This window comes from Apteryx rowi, unplaced genomic scaffold (genome assembly GCF_003343035.1).
Source record: "Apteryx rowi isolate R43461 unplaced genomic scaffold, aptRow1 scaffold_523, whole genome shotgun sequence".
Taxonomy (NCBI): Eukaryota; Metazoa; Chordata; class Aves; order Apterygiformes; family Apterygidae; genus Apteryx; species Apteryx rowi.
In genome coordinates, this window is record NW_020450787.1 from 300,148 (window position 1) to 317,253 (window position 17,106).

Consider the following 17,106-nt stretch of genomic DNA (forward strand, 5'->3'; position numbering starts at 1 on the left):
AGGCGAGGCGAGGAGAGGAGAGGCAAGGCGAGGTGAGGCAAGGCAAGGCGAGGCAAGGCAAGCAAATAGAAGGGAAGCAGAGAGAATGGAAGGGAAGTGAAGGGAAGTGAAAAGAAGGGTATGCCCATAATACCAGTGATTGCACTCCTGTGGAGATGGAGTAATAAACGTACACACAGGCAGTGAACTTTAGAAATATCTCAAGTGGCAAACACAGGATGTAGGTGGAGAAACCACTTCAGCAGCTAAACAGATCTTTGCAGAAGTAACTGTTTTGAGCACAAAAAGTTACGGTGCATTTGAAGAACTATCAAGGTTTAGAGAGGATCGGTGCTGTTCAAAATCCAGTAATAATCTGGTTATCTATTTAAAGAGGGGGGGTCTTTCTGTAGTGCTTTATTAATATATCCTATTAGTTTTTGTCTCTGTATTTCAATTCCGTATTTGGAGAAGGCATAACTTTGTGTCAGATGACTAAACCCAGGAGGAAAATATTACTTTATTCCAGTACTATTTTATATGTTCAACACAGTAAAAACAACACAAGCTTCCCCACCTCTGGGAGGATATCTCTTCTTTCCACTTCCTACTTCTTGCTATGCAAATTGCAGTAAAATCACTTGATACACCAGTAAAAAGTGAGTATGAAAGATTATACTAATACAGAAGAGTTTCACTAGAAGTGTAAGCTAGGGATACCTTTTTCACTCAGAAAATTATATTGCATGGAGTCATTCTAATTCCTAACAGAACTGTGATTAAATCAGGAGAGCTTCAGGGAAGCTCACCTTTCTGTCTGGACCCAGCAGAAGAGACTGCTAGGACGACACATCTGGGAATGGGGAGACAAGGATAAAGGGAAGATAAGAGAAAGAGTAGAAGAGGACCACAGAATATGGAAATTAGGGTAAAGAGTGACATGGAAAGAATAAGGAGGCACAGAAATTCCAAATCATACTTTGTTGTGGAGAAAATACAATAATAGACTGAGGTTCTCACTTTCACTTAAGAAGAGATATGGAAAATAAAAGCTCTCAGGCTTCATTGCACAGAGAGAAATGAAACTCTCCTCTTCCCTGTAAGTACCATAGGGCCATGCCAACAGATGTTCACCAGAAAAATAATGGCATGCAAAATCTGCTTAGAGACATAGGTGCTTTGGGACAGAAGGCCTGGCAATATTACAACAGTATCAGATAAGTATCCAGATTTGTAGACACTTTGTTGAACTGCAAATCTTTCTGAGGTTCAGATTCTTTAATATAAGCAGTAATGTGATTTCCTGAAGAAAACTGACCCAAAGGAAAAAGTTTCACAGTAAGGCAAGCTAATACTTAGTTATTGAACCTATGGCCTTCAAAAAAGTACGATTACTTTCACTTCAAAGTAGCATGAGAATTAAGTTCATCATTGTTTTGAACTCTGTTACCCAGTTCCCAGGTTGGCAATACACTGAGTAGAAAAAGTTCTCAGTCAACATGCAGCACTTTGGCTAGAACTGATTTACTGAGGATCAAAACATTTCCTTTAAAACCATAATTAATTTTACTCTTAAAATTAGATTAAAAGTGCTTCAAAACATTGATATTTTATAGTGTTTCATTGATTAAGCTGCATTTAACTGTTGAATATTTTAATATTGGTAGCTGTCACTGGATGGACTATTAATTGCTTTCTCATCATAATTAAGTTTACTCATCGGTCTAGTACCCCTAGGTGTTTAAAAAACTAGTTGCCTTTCACAAGCATTATAACCTGAATCTTAACACTGGAAAGGCTTGGCTTCTTGCCAAACATTAATTTTTTCAGAGACTCTTAATGCTGTTGACATCCTTTTTGCCAGCATCAGAAACTGGGAATTAAAGCAAAAGAAATGATTCTGTTATTTGGAGATCATTGACCAGGCTGTGTAACTGCTTTGTCCTGCCTATAAACTATACACAAAAACTCTCATGTTTTCATTTGTGCTTTGGGTGAAAGTTGAGAATCGCACAATCTGCCCAGTAACCCTGAGCAAGAAGTCTTACAGAAGAGAAGTATGGACGGCAAGGAATAGTTGGGCCAACTCTGGAACAATTTAATGTCTTGGAAATCTGCAACATTATTATTCTGGAGATCTAGGGAATGTGGGCAATGGAATTTATAGAGCCACATTTACCAAAATGCAATATAGAAAACATAATTGTTAAGCTAAGTAAACCTTTCTCTAACCTTTTCAGATTCTCATATTTTTTGACTATGACTAGAGCATCAAAATCATTTGAAATCTTCAATGGCTGCTATTTTTGATTTTAGTTAGGGCTTAAAACAAATCAATCAGTGTAGCAAAATTCCAGTTAGGAAGCTGCATTATACTTAATTTGTGTGTTGTACAATACAGACAAGCAGATTATGGAATAGTAGAATGTGATATAAAGGATTTATCAGTACATAATCAATATTTGCTACACAAGCTATGCATGGCAAAGCTATAAAATTATGAAATCTTCCCAAACTATATAGTCCAGAAATATAATCCCTGAGGCATACTGCACTGTCAGTTGTTCTCTATACCCCACGCATTAGAAAAATATTTGCCAGAAATTTTACAGAGGTTGAAGTCTTTGTGGATGACTGCAAATAACTACGTGAAGACTGGAAAAGGAATAAAAGATGAAGAAGAGATGAGAATGGCACAGATTGGAAGGGACAGGACAGAAGGGATCTCAGCTCAGGATATAGACGAAGAACGTATATACATTTCTCTCTAAAGTCTGGGGCAGGAGCCAGGGTTACTGATGCCTACACCTCTGCTGTAAGCACATATATATAAACTACACTAACAAAGTTCCCCACCTCCTTCTGGTACCAGTCCATGTAGAGCGTTGTACCTGTTACTGCTGTTTGCTACTATAGTAGTTCAGGTGACCTCTGAAATGGATATCAAAAGTTCCCATGGTGCTGGCTGCCTGAGAGAGGCCAGGAGGATCCCACATTATGGACTTTCTGCTTCTTTTCAGTTTGCTCTTTTTAAAAGCAAGGAAATTATACCCCCAAACCTCACACAAAAAGAATGGAACTGATGTAAATGAAGCACTTCACAGTTTAAAAATTCCAAAATCAAAGTTGCTTATGCAGCTTTGGTTTAGTTGCTTTGTGCATATGCATTATCATTTACATGATCACATCTTTCTCCTATCTTATGCAGAGAACAAGAGCATAAATGAGAACTGTATAGAAAATGCTGTCATCCACAGGACTGCTACTTCTCTGCCTTGAAATACATATGATAAATGAGAAGATGCTTTATTTCTCTCTCTCTCTACTAACTTCAGCATGATGGCTAAGATGGAGAGAACAATAAAAATATAAATGCGATGGAGGCAAGAGATGGACTGATCAGACAAGAAGCTTGAGACAGAGAGCAATGTAGAAAAAAGGATAGAGGAGACAGGATAGAGTGAATGGAACAAGTGGAAGCTGGGAATGAACACAGCTTTGGGGAGGAGAAAGGAGAGTCTCATTGCTGTTCTGGAACACTGGACTCTGTTCTGCTTCTTCTATAGAGTTTATTACTTTTCACAAATGGTCGATCACTCATTGTGTAGAACTGCCAAATTCTCACAGCTCAGAGAGAATTTAATGGGTATTTGGCTTTGAACATATGTAGTTTTCTATAATGCCAAGAACACTGACAAACTGAGTCCTAGAAGTCTCAAACTGAGCAATCAAAATTATTTGCTAAGGTTTTCTGTCCTTAAATTAGGGATAATACTAATCCTGGCTTACTTTAATGTATAATTGCAGGTGAAAATAAATTATTTCTTTTATAACCAAGATAAATTAGCTAGGAAACACTCAGTTGCAATGGTAGTGAAAAATACGTGAATGAATTAGTAGATACATCCTGAGAGTACAGTTTGAGAAAAGTGCAGTGAATAGCAGACAGGGCACACATGGGATACTGAAGAAAACAGAAAGTATTCATTAGTTGTTTATGCAGTGATTATTCTCTGTCCAGTGCAACAAATTACTTTGTTATCTTACAGAAAAATATGTGATCAGGAAATGAAGGATTGTCTGGTAATGAAGATGCAAAAGTGAACTAATTTAACCTGTTTAAAAATCTGGCATTTCCTAACTTTTGAATTCATTTAACATGTTTTTTATGTGTTTAGTAAGTACATGTAGATGCTAATATCATTTTAAATATGACTTAATTTTGTTCTCTTTGCTTAGACAAAACTTGAAGTAAGTAGAGAGAATGGCATGAGAAAGGAGTAGGGTCTCAAGTTCAAGTGATCTTTTTTTCCCTCTAGTTTGAACTAGGTATGCTTGATGGGAGATGCTTGAGAGAGGCAGAGGAGAGGGCTAATTCAGGAACACTTTCCTAATACAAGTGGAAACTTTATAAAGGGTTAGAGCAGCAAAGTATGTGCTTAAAGTATTATTTATGCTGCCCAGCGTCTTGGCTGTGCTCGGTTTATGTAATCATATTTCCTCCAACATCTGCTACTTGACACCACCCACCCAACCCAAAATACAGTCCCAGCTCTGCATTTCGCTGGGCTTGTTTGCCCATGTCTCACTCTGCTTATACATATATTTGTCCCCTGAGCAATTTACATCCCTTCCCCTTGCACATCACATAGTCTTCTAGTGGCAGATACCAGCAAGATCTGAACTGATAGTTTGTAAATTTTTTTTTCATTGGATGGGAAAACAGTGTGAGTTTCTGACCCATTGTTTATACCCACAGACTAGACTAGCTAAGACTGGAGAGCAATCTAACTTCAGCAGCTTTCTTATGCTTTCCTTCTTATCTTTCTCATGCTTTAGGGTCTGTTCTTTCATCAAGGTGGGTACTGAACTCAAGAAATGCTCATTAAGGCCCTCATGGATGGTAATGACAGAATACTGCTTAGCATGACAGTATAAGCTATTCATTTGTATTTTCCCTACTCAATTTTCCTTTTTACTTTTGAACATCTGCCCCTGTTAACCATACTGAGGACTAATTTTACCAACTCAGAAACACCACTATCTGGTAGCACTAACAAATACTATAGTTCTTCCACATCTAGAATTTCAATCAAGCATATGGTGCAGGAAGACAGCTTAGAACTAATTCTCACGATTCTCTTTCATTGCTCACAATTGTCACTCCAAAGTACTGAAAGGTAATTGTAAAGAAAGCATGTTAAGTATGGGAATAACTAAGTAAACACTAAAAAACATAGTCAAATGAGAAAATGCATTAAGCTAATAAGTGATACAAACCTGGGGAAAATTATACATGCATTAGGGATAAACAAACTGTTTCCTCTTTCCTCCAATCTAGTTCTGAGGAGCTCAATCACTTTGCTAATTGTGTGATCAGAAGTGTTTCATCAGTCTAATCTCATGGGAATTTTTTATTCTGACTGGCAAACTCAAAGATTCGAAAAAAAAATGAGCAGGAATTCAAACATTGAGATGAAATTCCAAAAATTCTGATTTTTGTCCATCCCTATCACACAATGAATACACAAAATAAAATACTACAGCAGCAGACTTATCTATAGGCCCAGCCTGTATGGAATTTCTCGTGAGTCTAACATACATTGCAAGCATGGATCAGCTCCCTCTGCAGCATTTAGTGGCTCTCCAGATAGCATATCTATTTTCTGATGTAACTATACACAGGTTGCAGTCAAATAAATATTCATAAAGAGAATATTTGTTCTTTATATCTTACTTGAGTTCTTGTGAGCTTGTGGCCAGCATACTTCGAATGCTTTTGTCAGCCAAGGGACAGCCAGATAAACTGTAAGACATGGCAGGATATACAAGTAAGTTAATCTTCTTATTTACTGAACTCTCCCAAACAAACACAACATAAAAATTAAAAAGTAAAAGATTGTAATGCAGAAAAGCGATGGGGCAAGTGCTGTAATATTGAATTTTGTAATATAGTTAACCCTCTGAATATATTTAGATATCAACATTACTTCCAAAATTACACACTGTAAATATGCTTTTTTGTTTCTCTATAAAGTAGTAAAATATAACAAAAAATATTTGTGATTCTTGGGTTAACTACTTAAATGCTTAAGCATACTTTGGAAATTTTAGTAATCTATTTAAAAATAAAAGACGTTTATACAACACACAAATTAGCATGCTTGTAAGATCAACATATATTACTCAAAGGGTTAACACATAGTTCAACGTTTTACTTTGACAGCATTGTTGAGGTAAGCTGAAAACAATAAATTGAAAAGACAGAATCCACCATGAAAAAAATGAAGTCACACCTTCTATGTGAGGCGTAATTACCAGTCACATGACCACTCCCATCACACCCTGGTGTTGGACATCTGCCACCAAACAAAAACAAAAACAGCCAAAATAGTAAGTATGTTTAAAAAAAACTTTTAAATGTTTCATTGTTTCCAGTTTAGCTGCAATGACTGCAAGGGGTTTTAAGCATCCTAATCGAAAAGCTGCAAAATGAACAGGATTAAATGAAAATGGCGTCTCAATACAATATAGCATCATTAAGAACAAGCAAATACACATTAGCTTATCACTTTACTTAACTGGCAGTTTGAAACATTTATATGCTGCAGATGTTGCATGCTCATACTGCAAGGCGTATATGTATTCATTTGTTTAAAAAAAGACAAAGAGAGAAAAGGTTAAAAGGAGAAAAATAATTTCACCTCACATTATGCTTACGTTATTAAATCCTTTTTGCTCTCTTTGCATTGAGGGTATTTGGGTTTAGGACTTGGGATTGTAACTTCACCAGGATATCTTCTTTCTTCAAGTGCCTCTTGGAAAGGGTCCAAATCTTCTGGCTACAGGCAAATATAGAAGCATTAGTCTCAACTAGGTGAGGTTACAATTTACACAAAATACTGCAAAGCAGAGTCCTCAGATGCTATGTCTTTTATCCCTTTCTGTCAGAGAAAAATAATGAAATTATTCTATATTCTTTATCACCCATTAAATCTTCAACTAATACATAGAAATTTAAATTTTGGTTATTTAATTAGGAAAGAAAAAAGGCAAAACACAGATATTTTCTATCACTGTTATATTATTTTGCTTTAAAAGAATAAATATATTTTCTACAGTCACCACAGAACAGAGGGACAGGAAAAAGGAGACTAAATATAGTGCCTTATGCATCAAAAGGCCTTCTAAATAACATTTTTAATGGTTTAGATCATGAGAAAGATGAAACAGGAACCATGTTACCATCTACACACAGCAACACAATCTGTGACAAACCCCAATGGATCTCTCTGCCAAAATATAATTTTATAATAATTATATAATTTATAACTTTTATAATATTATAATTATTAATTAACTTTACTGAGGCATTCAGAAATTTAGTGGCATCTCTTTCAAGGGCGAGGTGGCTGAATGCATTGATGTAGAGATTCCTGAAGGTGGTGCTATAAACAGCATAGTAGAAATATAGAACTCTGCTTGCTCTGGTAAATAGGCTGTACTATATGTATTACCTCACTTTTTCTTGATAATGACAAATTTCCTAACTTCAGTGAAATTAATAGCAAAACCATAACTGACACCAGAGCTAGAATGTATTCAATATATCTAGTGAAAATGCCACTTTCTTATATGCTTCAAATCTACCAAAAATAGTTTTAATTAAAATAGGCAACAGAGATTGCTACACACAAATGATTATTCTAACTTTATAATATAAATCAAGAAAAAACAGAGAACAATCTAYAGAAGGCTCAGTTTTGTAAATCATAAAGTGAATAAGAGTTGAAACCTGAAGAACAAAAGCAATGGCATTAAAACTTGTCAGCAAACCTTTTCAGTATTTTGGCTCTCATGCCACACATTCTAAATTTTGAAATGTAAAATAAGTTCACTAACATATTTTATGTACTTGCCTTTCCTGTTTAAAGGGTTTTGCTGTTGTCTTGGAACTATGAATTGGGAAGTAACACTAATGTCTACTCTCCCTTCACTGTATTCTTGAAACAAAGTATTTCATTAATACAGGCCCTGCACACACAGAACTATCAGGAGTGTATAAGCAATGCAGAATCATGTTAGCTGAAATAGTTAAAAGCTTATATTATACTCTGCTGCTTTTGTTTTAATTGATTTATAAGTAATATACACTTCTAAATATTCTGCACATTATTTATGCTTTTCAAATTCAGGAGAATATCTGGTCTTGACAGCAGATTACCCCAGTACTGCACAGTTATGTCAACCTGCTTATAGAGAGTAATATAATCCGGAAATAGTGAAACATCTTTACTGAAGAAAATATTTGTTAACAAGATGATGCTGTTAGAAAACATGATTCACATTCATGGTTCAAATGTTGTCTTTTGGAACTTAGTCACAGACCAGATGTGTGCCAACATGATATATTTCTAAAGACTAACCAGCAGAAAGTCCTCTTTGCAGAAAACTATCATTTTTCATCAGTTATTTATTTTGTTTCGTCTTTCCCTCCAAATTTCAGAAATGCAATGAATTACAAAAATCAGATTGCAATGAGAAGCAAGAGATGAAAAAGACATACATTAATCTCTTTGGAATCATCTTCATCTATCCTACTGGGCTTCATTTTAGTGTAGTCCACTGGCAAGTCCCAGCAGTCCCCCTCATTCAGTTGGTAACACCGATTATTCATCACAGCTTGCCGTTGAGGTGACATTGGCTCCAGTGGTGTCAAAATGGTACAGCAACCGTCTCGCTGCCTCTGCTTGTTCATGCTCAGATCCAAGGTCCCATTTTCATCGACTTCCATGTCCGGATTCTGTCAAAATAAGAAAAATAATGTTAATTCAGCCACTATCAAACTGTTACCTCTCTGTGTTTTTTAATCTCATTGCTTAGCAGAATGATAAAACGCTTTTCCATTCCTGTATAGATTGTAAGCATTGAGCCCCCTCCCACACATAGCATGCTTCTGTTACACAACATTAATGCTGTTAAAGTAGATTTTTTCATATCTTCCTGAATGGCTAATCTGATGTTTGGGGGAATAGAGGAGAGTCTTCATTACACCTCCTGCCACCCAGAACACAGGTGCAAAATTTGGAATGAAAATGAGAAATCTCTAAGGGTATTTTCCTGTTGTTGTCTTTATGCTCCTGCTTTACTCTGTGCCAGGTGAGTATCTCTGAGTTAACATCTGCATAATTCTTCTAGTTTTCAGTCCTGGCACCTGTTTGGGTGATTAGAGTAATGAAAACAGCTAGTATCAAATAATCTTTGTTTCTTTGTTCATGTAATAGTAACAGGTAATGCTTGAATAGATAGTGCCAGGGAGTTAAAAGGGAAGGTGGGGTACCACACCAAGCCCATTTGGACACCATTTGCCAATGTTCTAGGAAGAGGAGACACATTCAAACTTCACAATTCATTCACTGCAGATGTAAATTTATTAACATTGCATATGTCTGTCTTTATAATCAGTAACTTCAGGTAAAGGAACAGTTGTGACAATTTCTGCAGTGATTGAGGTATTGTGAAATACAGAGCAAGTGAGTATGGGCTCTGACTTTTTCTTTTATAGAAACAGACAAGGGTTATCTATTTTATTAGGTGTGGGGGAAGGAAGATATCTTAAACAAAAGACGAATTTTAAAAAGCACAGGATAAAAGATAAAAGAAAAATGCCACAAAATATCCCTCATCTTTTCAAAAGTGAAACATTTCACAAGAAATTTGATTTCAAAATGAGTGTGAATGCTACTGTCTCCTCATATGTCTAGCGGCTTTCTCTCCTCTTCAGTAACAACAGAGCTGCAGAAAAACACTGTGAATGCAAATCCCGTTTTCTGAATTACTGCCTTTTGTCATAGCATGTATCTAATTGCTGCCATCTTGCTAATTTAATTTTGAAGATACTTGTTTCTTTTCTCAGATTCATTCCTTCAGTTTCAATATAGGGTGAAACATTAGGAAAGAGGTCCCCTCTGTTTTTGACAATTAACGTTTTCAGCATCTTATTCTAACTTTTTTCATCCTGTTTATATAGAGTACAACTGCATTTATTTGCATGTCTGAAAGAGATTTCCCTCTCTTACAGTATTAAATAAATTAATGTAAAAAGCAGCATTTGAAAACAAAGTTGCCAATCATTCTGGATTAAATTGTGATTATTACTAATAGCTACTGCTTCGGGTTTAGTTCGCTATGTATGACCAAAGACCTTTCTACAACGGGAGGAGGAAAACCTTTGTTTATGTGTAGAAGAACAGAACATGTCTGCCGGCTCAAAATCTCTTCTATAAGCACAGTAAAAATGTTTCCTCTGCACTGCATCTGTCTCCTTAGCCATCTAGTGGCCTCCTATAGGTACCACTGTACTATTTGCTGGTGCATGTTAAACAGGCATTTCTTAACAGCTATCAGAGTCAAAATTTAATGTTTGTAATGAAGAAGAATCTTCTGGTAAAGCTTTAATTTTTTAATGAATGTTAATAATGCATTGTTTTTTCTTAATACATAAAGCTTAACATCAAAATCTTTTATTTGTATCTGTATGGCCATTTCATAATACACTGAGAATAACTCTATGAACATGCAGAGAACAGTGACGCTGCACTACTGTTAATCAACTTTGAAGTCACCTGCACTGGAGGAATTATCATTTGCTTCGAATGTATTATGCAGTGACTTTAGAACTGTGATATCACACACAGGCAAGAAATTACAACATACAAGTAGCACAGATTTCTTCATACTAGATCTTACAACCTTAGTCCCATATGTGACTTATAAATGAAATTACATCATTAAATCTTAACTCTTTCATAAAAAGTATGAATCAGACAGTGTTTAGCAAAAATTTCTGTAGTGCAATTAATACCACTTCAGCAACCCAAACATTTTTATAATCACAGATCTCACTAGTAAGAGACAAATTTAAAAAAAAGGGAGCACAGGCTATCAGTATCATCAGCCTATATACCGATCTGGATTTCCCGAGCTACTTGCAAGCAATTTGCATCTTTATCTTTTTATTTTGCTGCCTTAGCAGAGCCACCAGATTTTGTTCATTTTGAGGGAAAAAAAAAGGAAAGAAAAAAAAACGATTAAGCAAGATGTACAATTCTTCTATCTATCAGGGGCACAAATCTAGTGCAGTAAAGAGGAATCTTCATCAACAAACATAATTACTCATTTTTACCCTCGCACAGAGATCCTGAGGCTTAGTGGAGAGGTTCTGAGGCATCTCCCTGCAGCGAGTGGAGAGATTCAGAATAGCAGTAGCAGCCATGTGTGCTGCCTCCATGTCATGAGTATAGTCAAAGCTGCTCTTGCTGCAGGTACTGCTGGCACTGCTGCCTCCACCACAACTCATATTGCTGCTGCTGCTAGGGGCATAACTGCTTGTTGTGCTGCTGGTTGGGCTGGAATTCTTACAGTAACGCTTAGCTGTGGGAAGAAACATGACAAGGATGACTCAAAAGAACTAGCATTCTGCATAACTGAAGAGAAAAACAAATTGCTGGAGGTGAAATTTATAATGAGCGACAGTAACTGATAGAACAAAAAATGCAATAAAAATGATGGCTGTATTTCTTGATTTCTGTCTGTGATTTTTAAATGCTAAATATGTGCATTTGTATGAAAGAACCTCCTGAAAAAATCTGTGTGATGTGAGCATGAATTGTTCTGACAAACAGGCTGAAATTAGAAAATAGTAAAAACACAGAGAAACACTGCTTTTACCCCACATATATAGTCAGACAGAAGGTAGGAACTGCTGGAGTCACTCATTTTTATTAATGAGGGGTAGCATAACAATATGGGACCTTACCCAATTTACACGAGCAAACTTATTTTTAAGGTCTAGACTCCCTGGAGCTAGYGAAGATCAAGCTCTTTGTGAGGATAATGGGCTTGGTCTCCGGGTCACAGCGCTAACCATATGTCCTTGAGCACTTCAGACCTTCTAAAATGTTTCTTCTTTCTACATCATGGGCAAATACTATGACACTGGCCATCAGAAAGGAGAGGAAGAAGAGAAAATGATGAAAGAAGAAAGAAGGTGGTCACATGTGGATTTTATCATGGGTCTCACAAAGGCAAAAGCAGTGGCTTTGTAAATGGAAACAAATATAAGTGAAACATTCTCATCTTCAAATACCCTACCCTGAACACCTAAAACTCTTCATAAAAACAATAGGGCCAAAGATACTCATTTCTTCTCATACTGAAGAGAGAGGCACTTAGCTGTATTCTGACTGACAGAAACCAGTAACAGTCACAAAAGACGAATGCACTGGCAAAGCTCACTTCCATCTTATTTAAATATAATACTGCACTGTTGCTGTTTTTAAGAAACATTCCTTGTAGCCAAAGGTATTATCATAATAAAACAAAACAGTCCTATTAGCCCACTTAACTCTCCAAACCTCTTACCAAATAAACTGTTTTCAAAGTGTTTAAACAAAATGCAAGAAAGTGTCAGCTGGTCTCCTAAATCTAAAAGTGTATGTTTTTTCATGAAAGTCAAGGTCAGGGATACATACATGCATATTTCAGTGACTATTTCTCCTTGAGATGGAAATGTATACTGTAGATATCGCACCATATAGCAAAGTATAACAATAACCAACTAGCATGCTGATTAGAGAACAATACAAAAAAGGTCAGCACCCTAGTTACAGCTCTTCCTTGATGGGTTCTGTTTAAACGCCAGACTCTTCAGGTGCATTTGTTTGAGCAGACATAGATATAATAATCTGCTCCCATGAGCATAGCCCATTTGTGAACCAGAGTCTGCTTTGGTAGGCAGATAGGATTCAAAAGGAAAATCTGAAAGTAAAATTCTCTTCTACAGCTTTTGCCATCCATTTCCTTTCTTTAAAAAAATTGAAAAAGTAATGGTGTTAATTTTACTGTAAATGAAATAGTGTTTCACTTAATTCATAACAGATGGAGTTTTCTCAGGAAAGCTACATAATGCACAGGGTGTGATTACTTTAAGTGAAGTGAATGCTAAACATTCATCACACTGCGTTGTTCTCAACATGTACTAGCAGGGTATTCACTGATAATAAACCTGTGAACTATTTCTCAAGAGTTTCATTATTAATATAGTAGTCAGTGGTGGTCATTAAAAATTCAGCATTTATCCACGCAAGAATTTTCCTACACTTAAAGAAAGAAATTGAATATTTCAGTTTCTACTGTGTTAACACAGCAAGTATTGAGTTTTTAACATCAACCCTGTACCACCGAACTTGTCTTTCAAAATCTTTCAGTATCTTTCAAAATTCAGGCAAACAAATAAGACATGTCACTTGCAAAAAAAGTTAGGCATGTTATAGTAGGTCACAAATATATATAAAAGACATACTACATGGGAAATCATATATATGAGCATGTGTGTTACAGAAAGGGAGTGAAAGAGACAGCAAGCTTAGGACTAACCATCAGAAACTCATGCAGGCTCTGATATGGACTCCTCTGTGGCCTTGGTCGAACTACATTATCTTTAGAATTCATTTTCCTTATAAATAGAAAGTTGTTCCTAAAATGCAGTTGTGTTGTGATTCACCTGCAACACTTTGAAGGTGAAAAGTGCTACACACAAGCTATGTAATTATTAGCTTTTAGTTTACCAATGATTTAAGCAAAGCTTACTCAGGGAGAAATGGCCATGGTCATTTTAACTCAAGTGTAACTGAACATTTTAAAATGAATCACATAACCTAGACTGTTAATTTTACATTAGCTTCTCAGGAGAAACACAGATCACCGATTTACAATGAATTAAATCAAGTCCATCTATAACAAAGGGAAGGCTGTATTGTTTCAATACTAAGTAAAACACTGGAATTCTGCTATGCTGCCCAGCTCTGTGGCACCAAGTTTTTGGAAGCTCTGAGACCTACCCACACTTTATGATTCAGCACTGAAATCAAGCGCAGAGAACAACCTTCCCAGTAACTACTGGACACACATCCAGCCAGTTCCATATCCAAGAGGGATATCTGATCTGGCCTCCTGGCCTTCCATCAGACATGTCTAGGGACTGATTTCAAAGAACCTCTCAGTCTACAGGCTCCTTTATACTAATTGGTAGCAGAGGACTGGCAAAGATCCCAGCAACTTAAAGGATCAAACTAAGATAGTTGGAATGGAATTAAATTCTACCCAGGCACCCTAACCCCCAGCATTGCCTAGACACCGAATTTGTTATGAAAATTGATTACAGTTCCAACACTTTTTCTGACTCACACAATGACAGATTCATCTCACCTGACTTCAGATATCTGACCTAGTCATTACAGGCTTCCTCTACAGTCAGTGGAGAAAAATAGGAAATTTCAGGGAATGAACAACCTGACCAACTTTAAATATCTTCTTCAGGAGGAGATGAATTGCATCAGAGAATTGTCTATCTTTGTCCTTGATGAAAGCGGTGACTAACTCAGATGTAGGTGTTGACACTGTAACCCGCCCCTGCATCTTCTCAATGTTTTGAGGGAGGAAACCAGTACTATTGGTGGGATGAGAGGAGATCCCCACCATCATCTGAGCAACTGAAAATGTTCCTATCTCCTTTGCCTGCTCAGTCTGGCTGTTATCTCTGCTGTTGTAAACCACAAGGCCAAGATGTGACCCACTTTGAAACTGGTCTCAAAGGAAAAACAAGCCCACAAACACAACCAAGACTGATTCCTCAAGAACTATGAGAATGTCCTATCCCACAACATAAATCTCCTGTTTCTGTTTGCTTTTTATTAAAGCTTACTGGAAAAAACAAGAAAATAATCCAAATGAGCTATTTATGTTCACGTCACTCACAATTGTACACTTTCTCTGATGATGGAAATACAGTGCTAGTTTACAATTAATGAAAGATTCAAACATCAAGTTATTTTTCATATCCTTAGACTATTTGTAAATCTGTTATCATCTTACATAGTCTGAAAAAATAAACTGCTGTTTACTTGCAAGTTCCTAGGCTTCCTTTCAGTTTTGTGCAGGATGACTTTTTAGAACTAAATCTGATCTTATATAAATGTATTTGCTGACATATCTGATAGGTGCATACACTGAACCTCCATGATGGCTTTATTAGCAATAATTAATAATTCACTATGAACAAATATGAAATCACCCAGAAATACTGCAAAAGTTTCTTGAGGAAAGGTGGCTCTTTCAAGTTAAGAGACTCTTCCTGAAATCTCCTTTATATTACAACAAATGCTAGCAAAATCCTTGCCCCATTGTAAGGCAGTGCCAAAACTTTGACTGATTTCAGTGTCCAGGATTTCACTTCATTGTTATGCAATTTTAGTTGATTCTCCTGAAGAACTTCAAAAACCTTTCACCAATTTAAGACAAACATGACAGGGCAGTTATCAAATATCAAAGATACGGAGATCGTAAAGGTTTCATGAAAATCACTGGTTGGGTACAAAGAAAATCTCCAGTGAGGTTCCTTACTGAGAGAGAACTGCAGAGGGCCTTTAAAGTGTTTTGTCCTGTTTGCTGGCCAGTCAGTGTGTCTGTCTAGCCAAACAGCACATGCCATTTGGAATCAGCTACAGTATGTGCTGCCTCCTGCAGAGCCAGTAGGATGGAACAAATCCATAGGAAATTAGCTTTCATTTGTCGATCAACCTGCTACATCTATAATGGGCATCAGCTGTTCTGGGTACACAAGAACCACACATACTTGCTATACAAGCAACAAGTAGCTACATCCTTCTTAGGAATGGCAATATTCTATTTCACTGTGGGGTCAGAAGACAATATTTCACGAATCACATGCATCCAGCACCTCTCTCTCTGGCTCAGATTACTGTGCAGTGAAACAACCTAGTCCCAATATTATTTCAAAGTAAAACTCCTATTTAGATTAAAGGAATATAAAGATGGTTAGCTAAATGAGCCTAATCCTTCCTCATTTAAGGCCACCTTTAAATTTGTGTTTAATGTTACATGTGTTTTCAAATTCTGGTGATTTGGAAAAAAAGCATAGTTCGTAATCCTTTGCTGAGCTAGGATCTTAAAAGAGATAAATATATATCACTTGCTTAAACATCAGAAACTCGATCCCTAAATATACACATCCACAGGTTCCCTAGAAACACTCTGATTCTTTTCCCTCTGCAAGAGCAGACATAGCATATACCATATACATCACAGTAAACATCTCATTTACCTTATATGAATATAAACTTATCAGCTTACCAACTGCAATGTTATATGCAGTTAGTGCATTATCTTTAAAAATGTTCAAGCCCTGATCTGACACATGCAAATAAGATGAGCATATGAGAGAAGAAAGACTTCAAGAAAAAAAGGCACTTTTACTCAAAAAAATGTGTATAGTGACTAACTTTTACAACCCTTATGCTTTCTGCTGTGGTGGAAGAACATGCCCGTTAATCCTATCAGAAACCAAAATATCCAAAATATCAGAGATATGAAGGCAGAAGCTGAAGCAATTTTCCCTTTCTCCACTTACCTACTTTTGAATGTCACGCAACAGCAAAAATTGTTCTGTTAGTACATATTTATTTCTGTTTTCCTAAACAAAAATCTGACACCTGTCTGAAATTTCCTATGGTAGTCAGCAAGTAGTATCAAATATTTTAACTGAAAGCCCCCTGTTTTACATTCCAAAAGAAAGAGAAAAAATAAACGTACAGGTTTATAACATATATACACATATACGTATGCATATATGTGTCTATATATGTTCACATACAATTTGTATTATTCTGATAAATTTTCAATATCCTTGAAGGGTAGAATCCAAATCCTCATTCTTTATCTTGTAGTGCACTTTTTTCCCCTAATACAAATCCTCTTGCCCAACAGACACCATCCACTGTTTTTTCCTGAATTGAAGTCACTTTCAGTCAAATTCTAAACATGTTACTTATGTGAGGTTTTCCAGAGAATTCAACAGGTGTATTCATGAGGACAAAATGAGCAGAAATGCCTCATTAAGTAAGTAGCAGTGATATCTGAAGTGCAATGAAATCCATGTTTCTACTTCTGTATCCCCACAGAGCCAGTATGTTATCTTTATGAGTTACCTGAACTACTGTACAGAAGCTAGAATCCTAATGTGACCCATGAGGCCAGGTCTCCCAGATA

At 36.4% G+C, this 17,106-nt stretch overlaps 1 protein-coding gene across 4 annotated transcripts in view; it reads right to left on the reverse strand.

Annotated features, from left to right (window-relative positions):
* MYT1L (myelin transcription factor 1 like) overlaps positions 1-17,106 on the reverse strand; it is a 131,341-nt gene that overhangs the window by 52,023 nt on the left and 62,212 nt on the right. For all 4 annotated transcript variants that reach the window (XM_026080499.1, XM_026080498.1, XM_026080497.1 and 1 more), the window contains exons 10-13: positions 11,165-11,412; positions 8,546-8,782; positions 6,700-6,821; positions 5,717-5,785 (exon numbers count right to left, since the gene is read on the reverse strand). In XM_026080499.1, the coding sequence (XP_025936284.1) occupies positions 5,717-5,785; positions 6,700-6,821; positions 8,546-8,782; positions 11,165-11,412 (676 nt within the window). The remainder of the gene's footprint in view (positions 1-5,716; positions 5,786-6,699; positions 6,822-8,545; positions 8,783-11,164; positions 11,413-17,106) is intronic.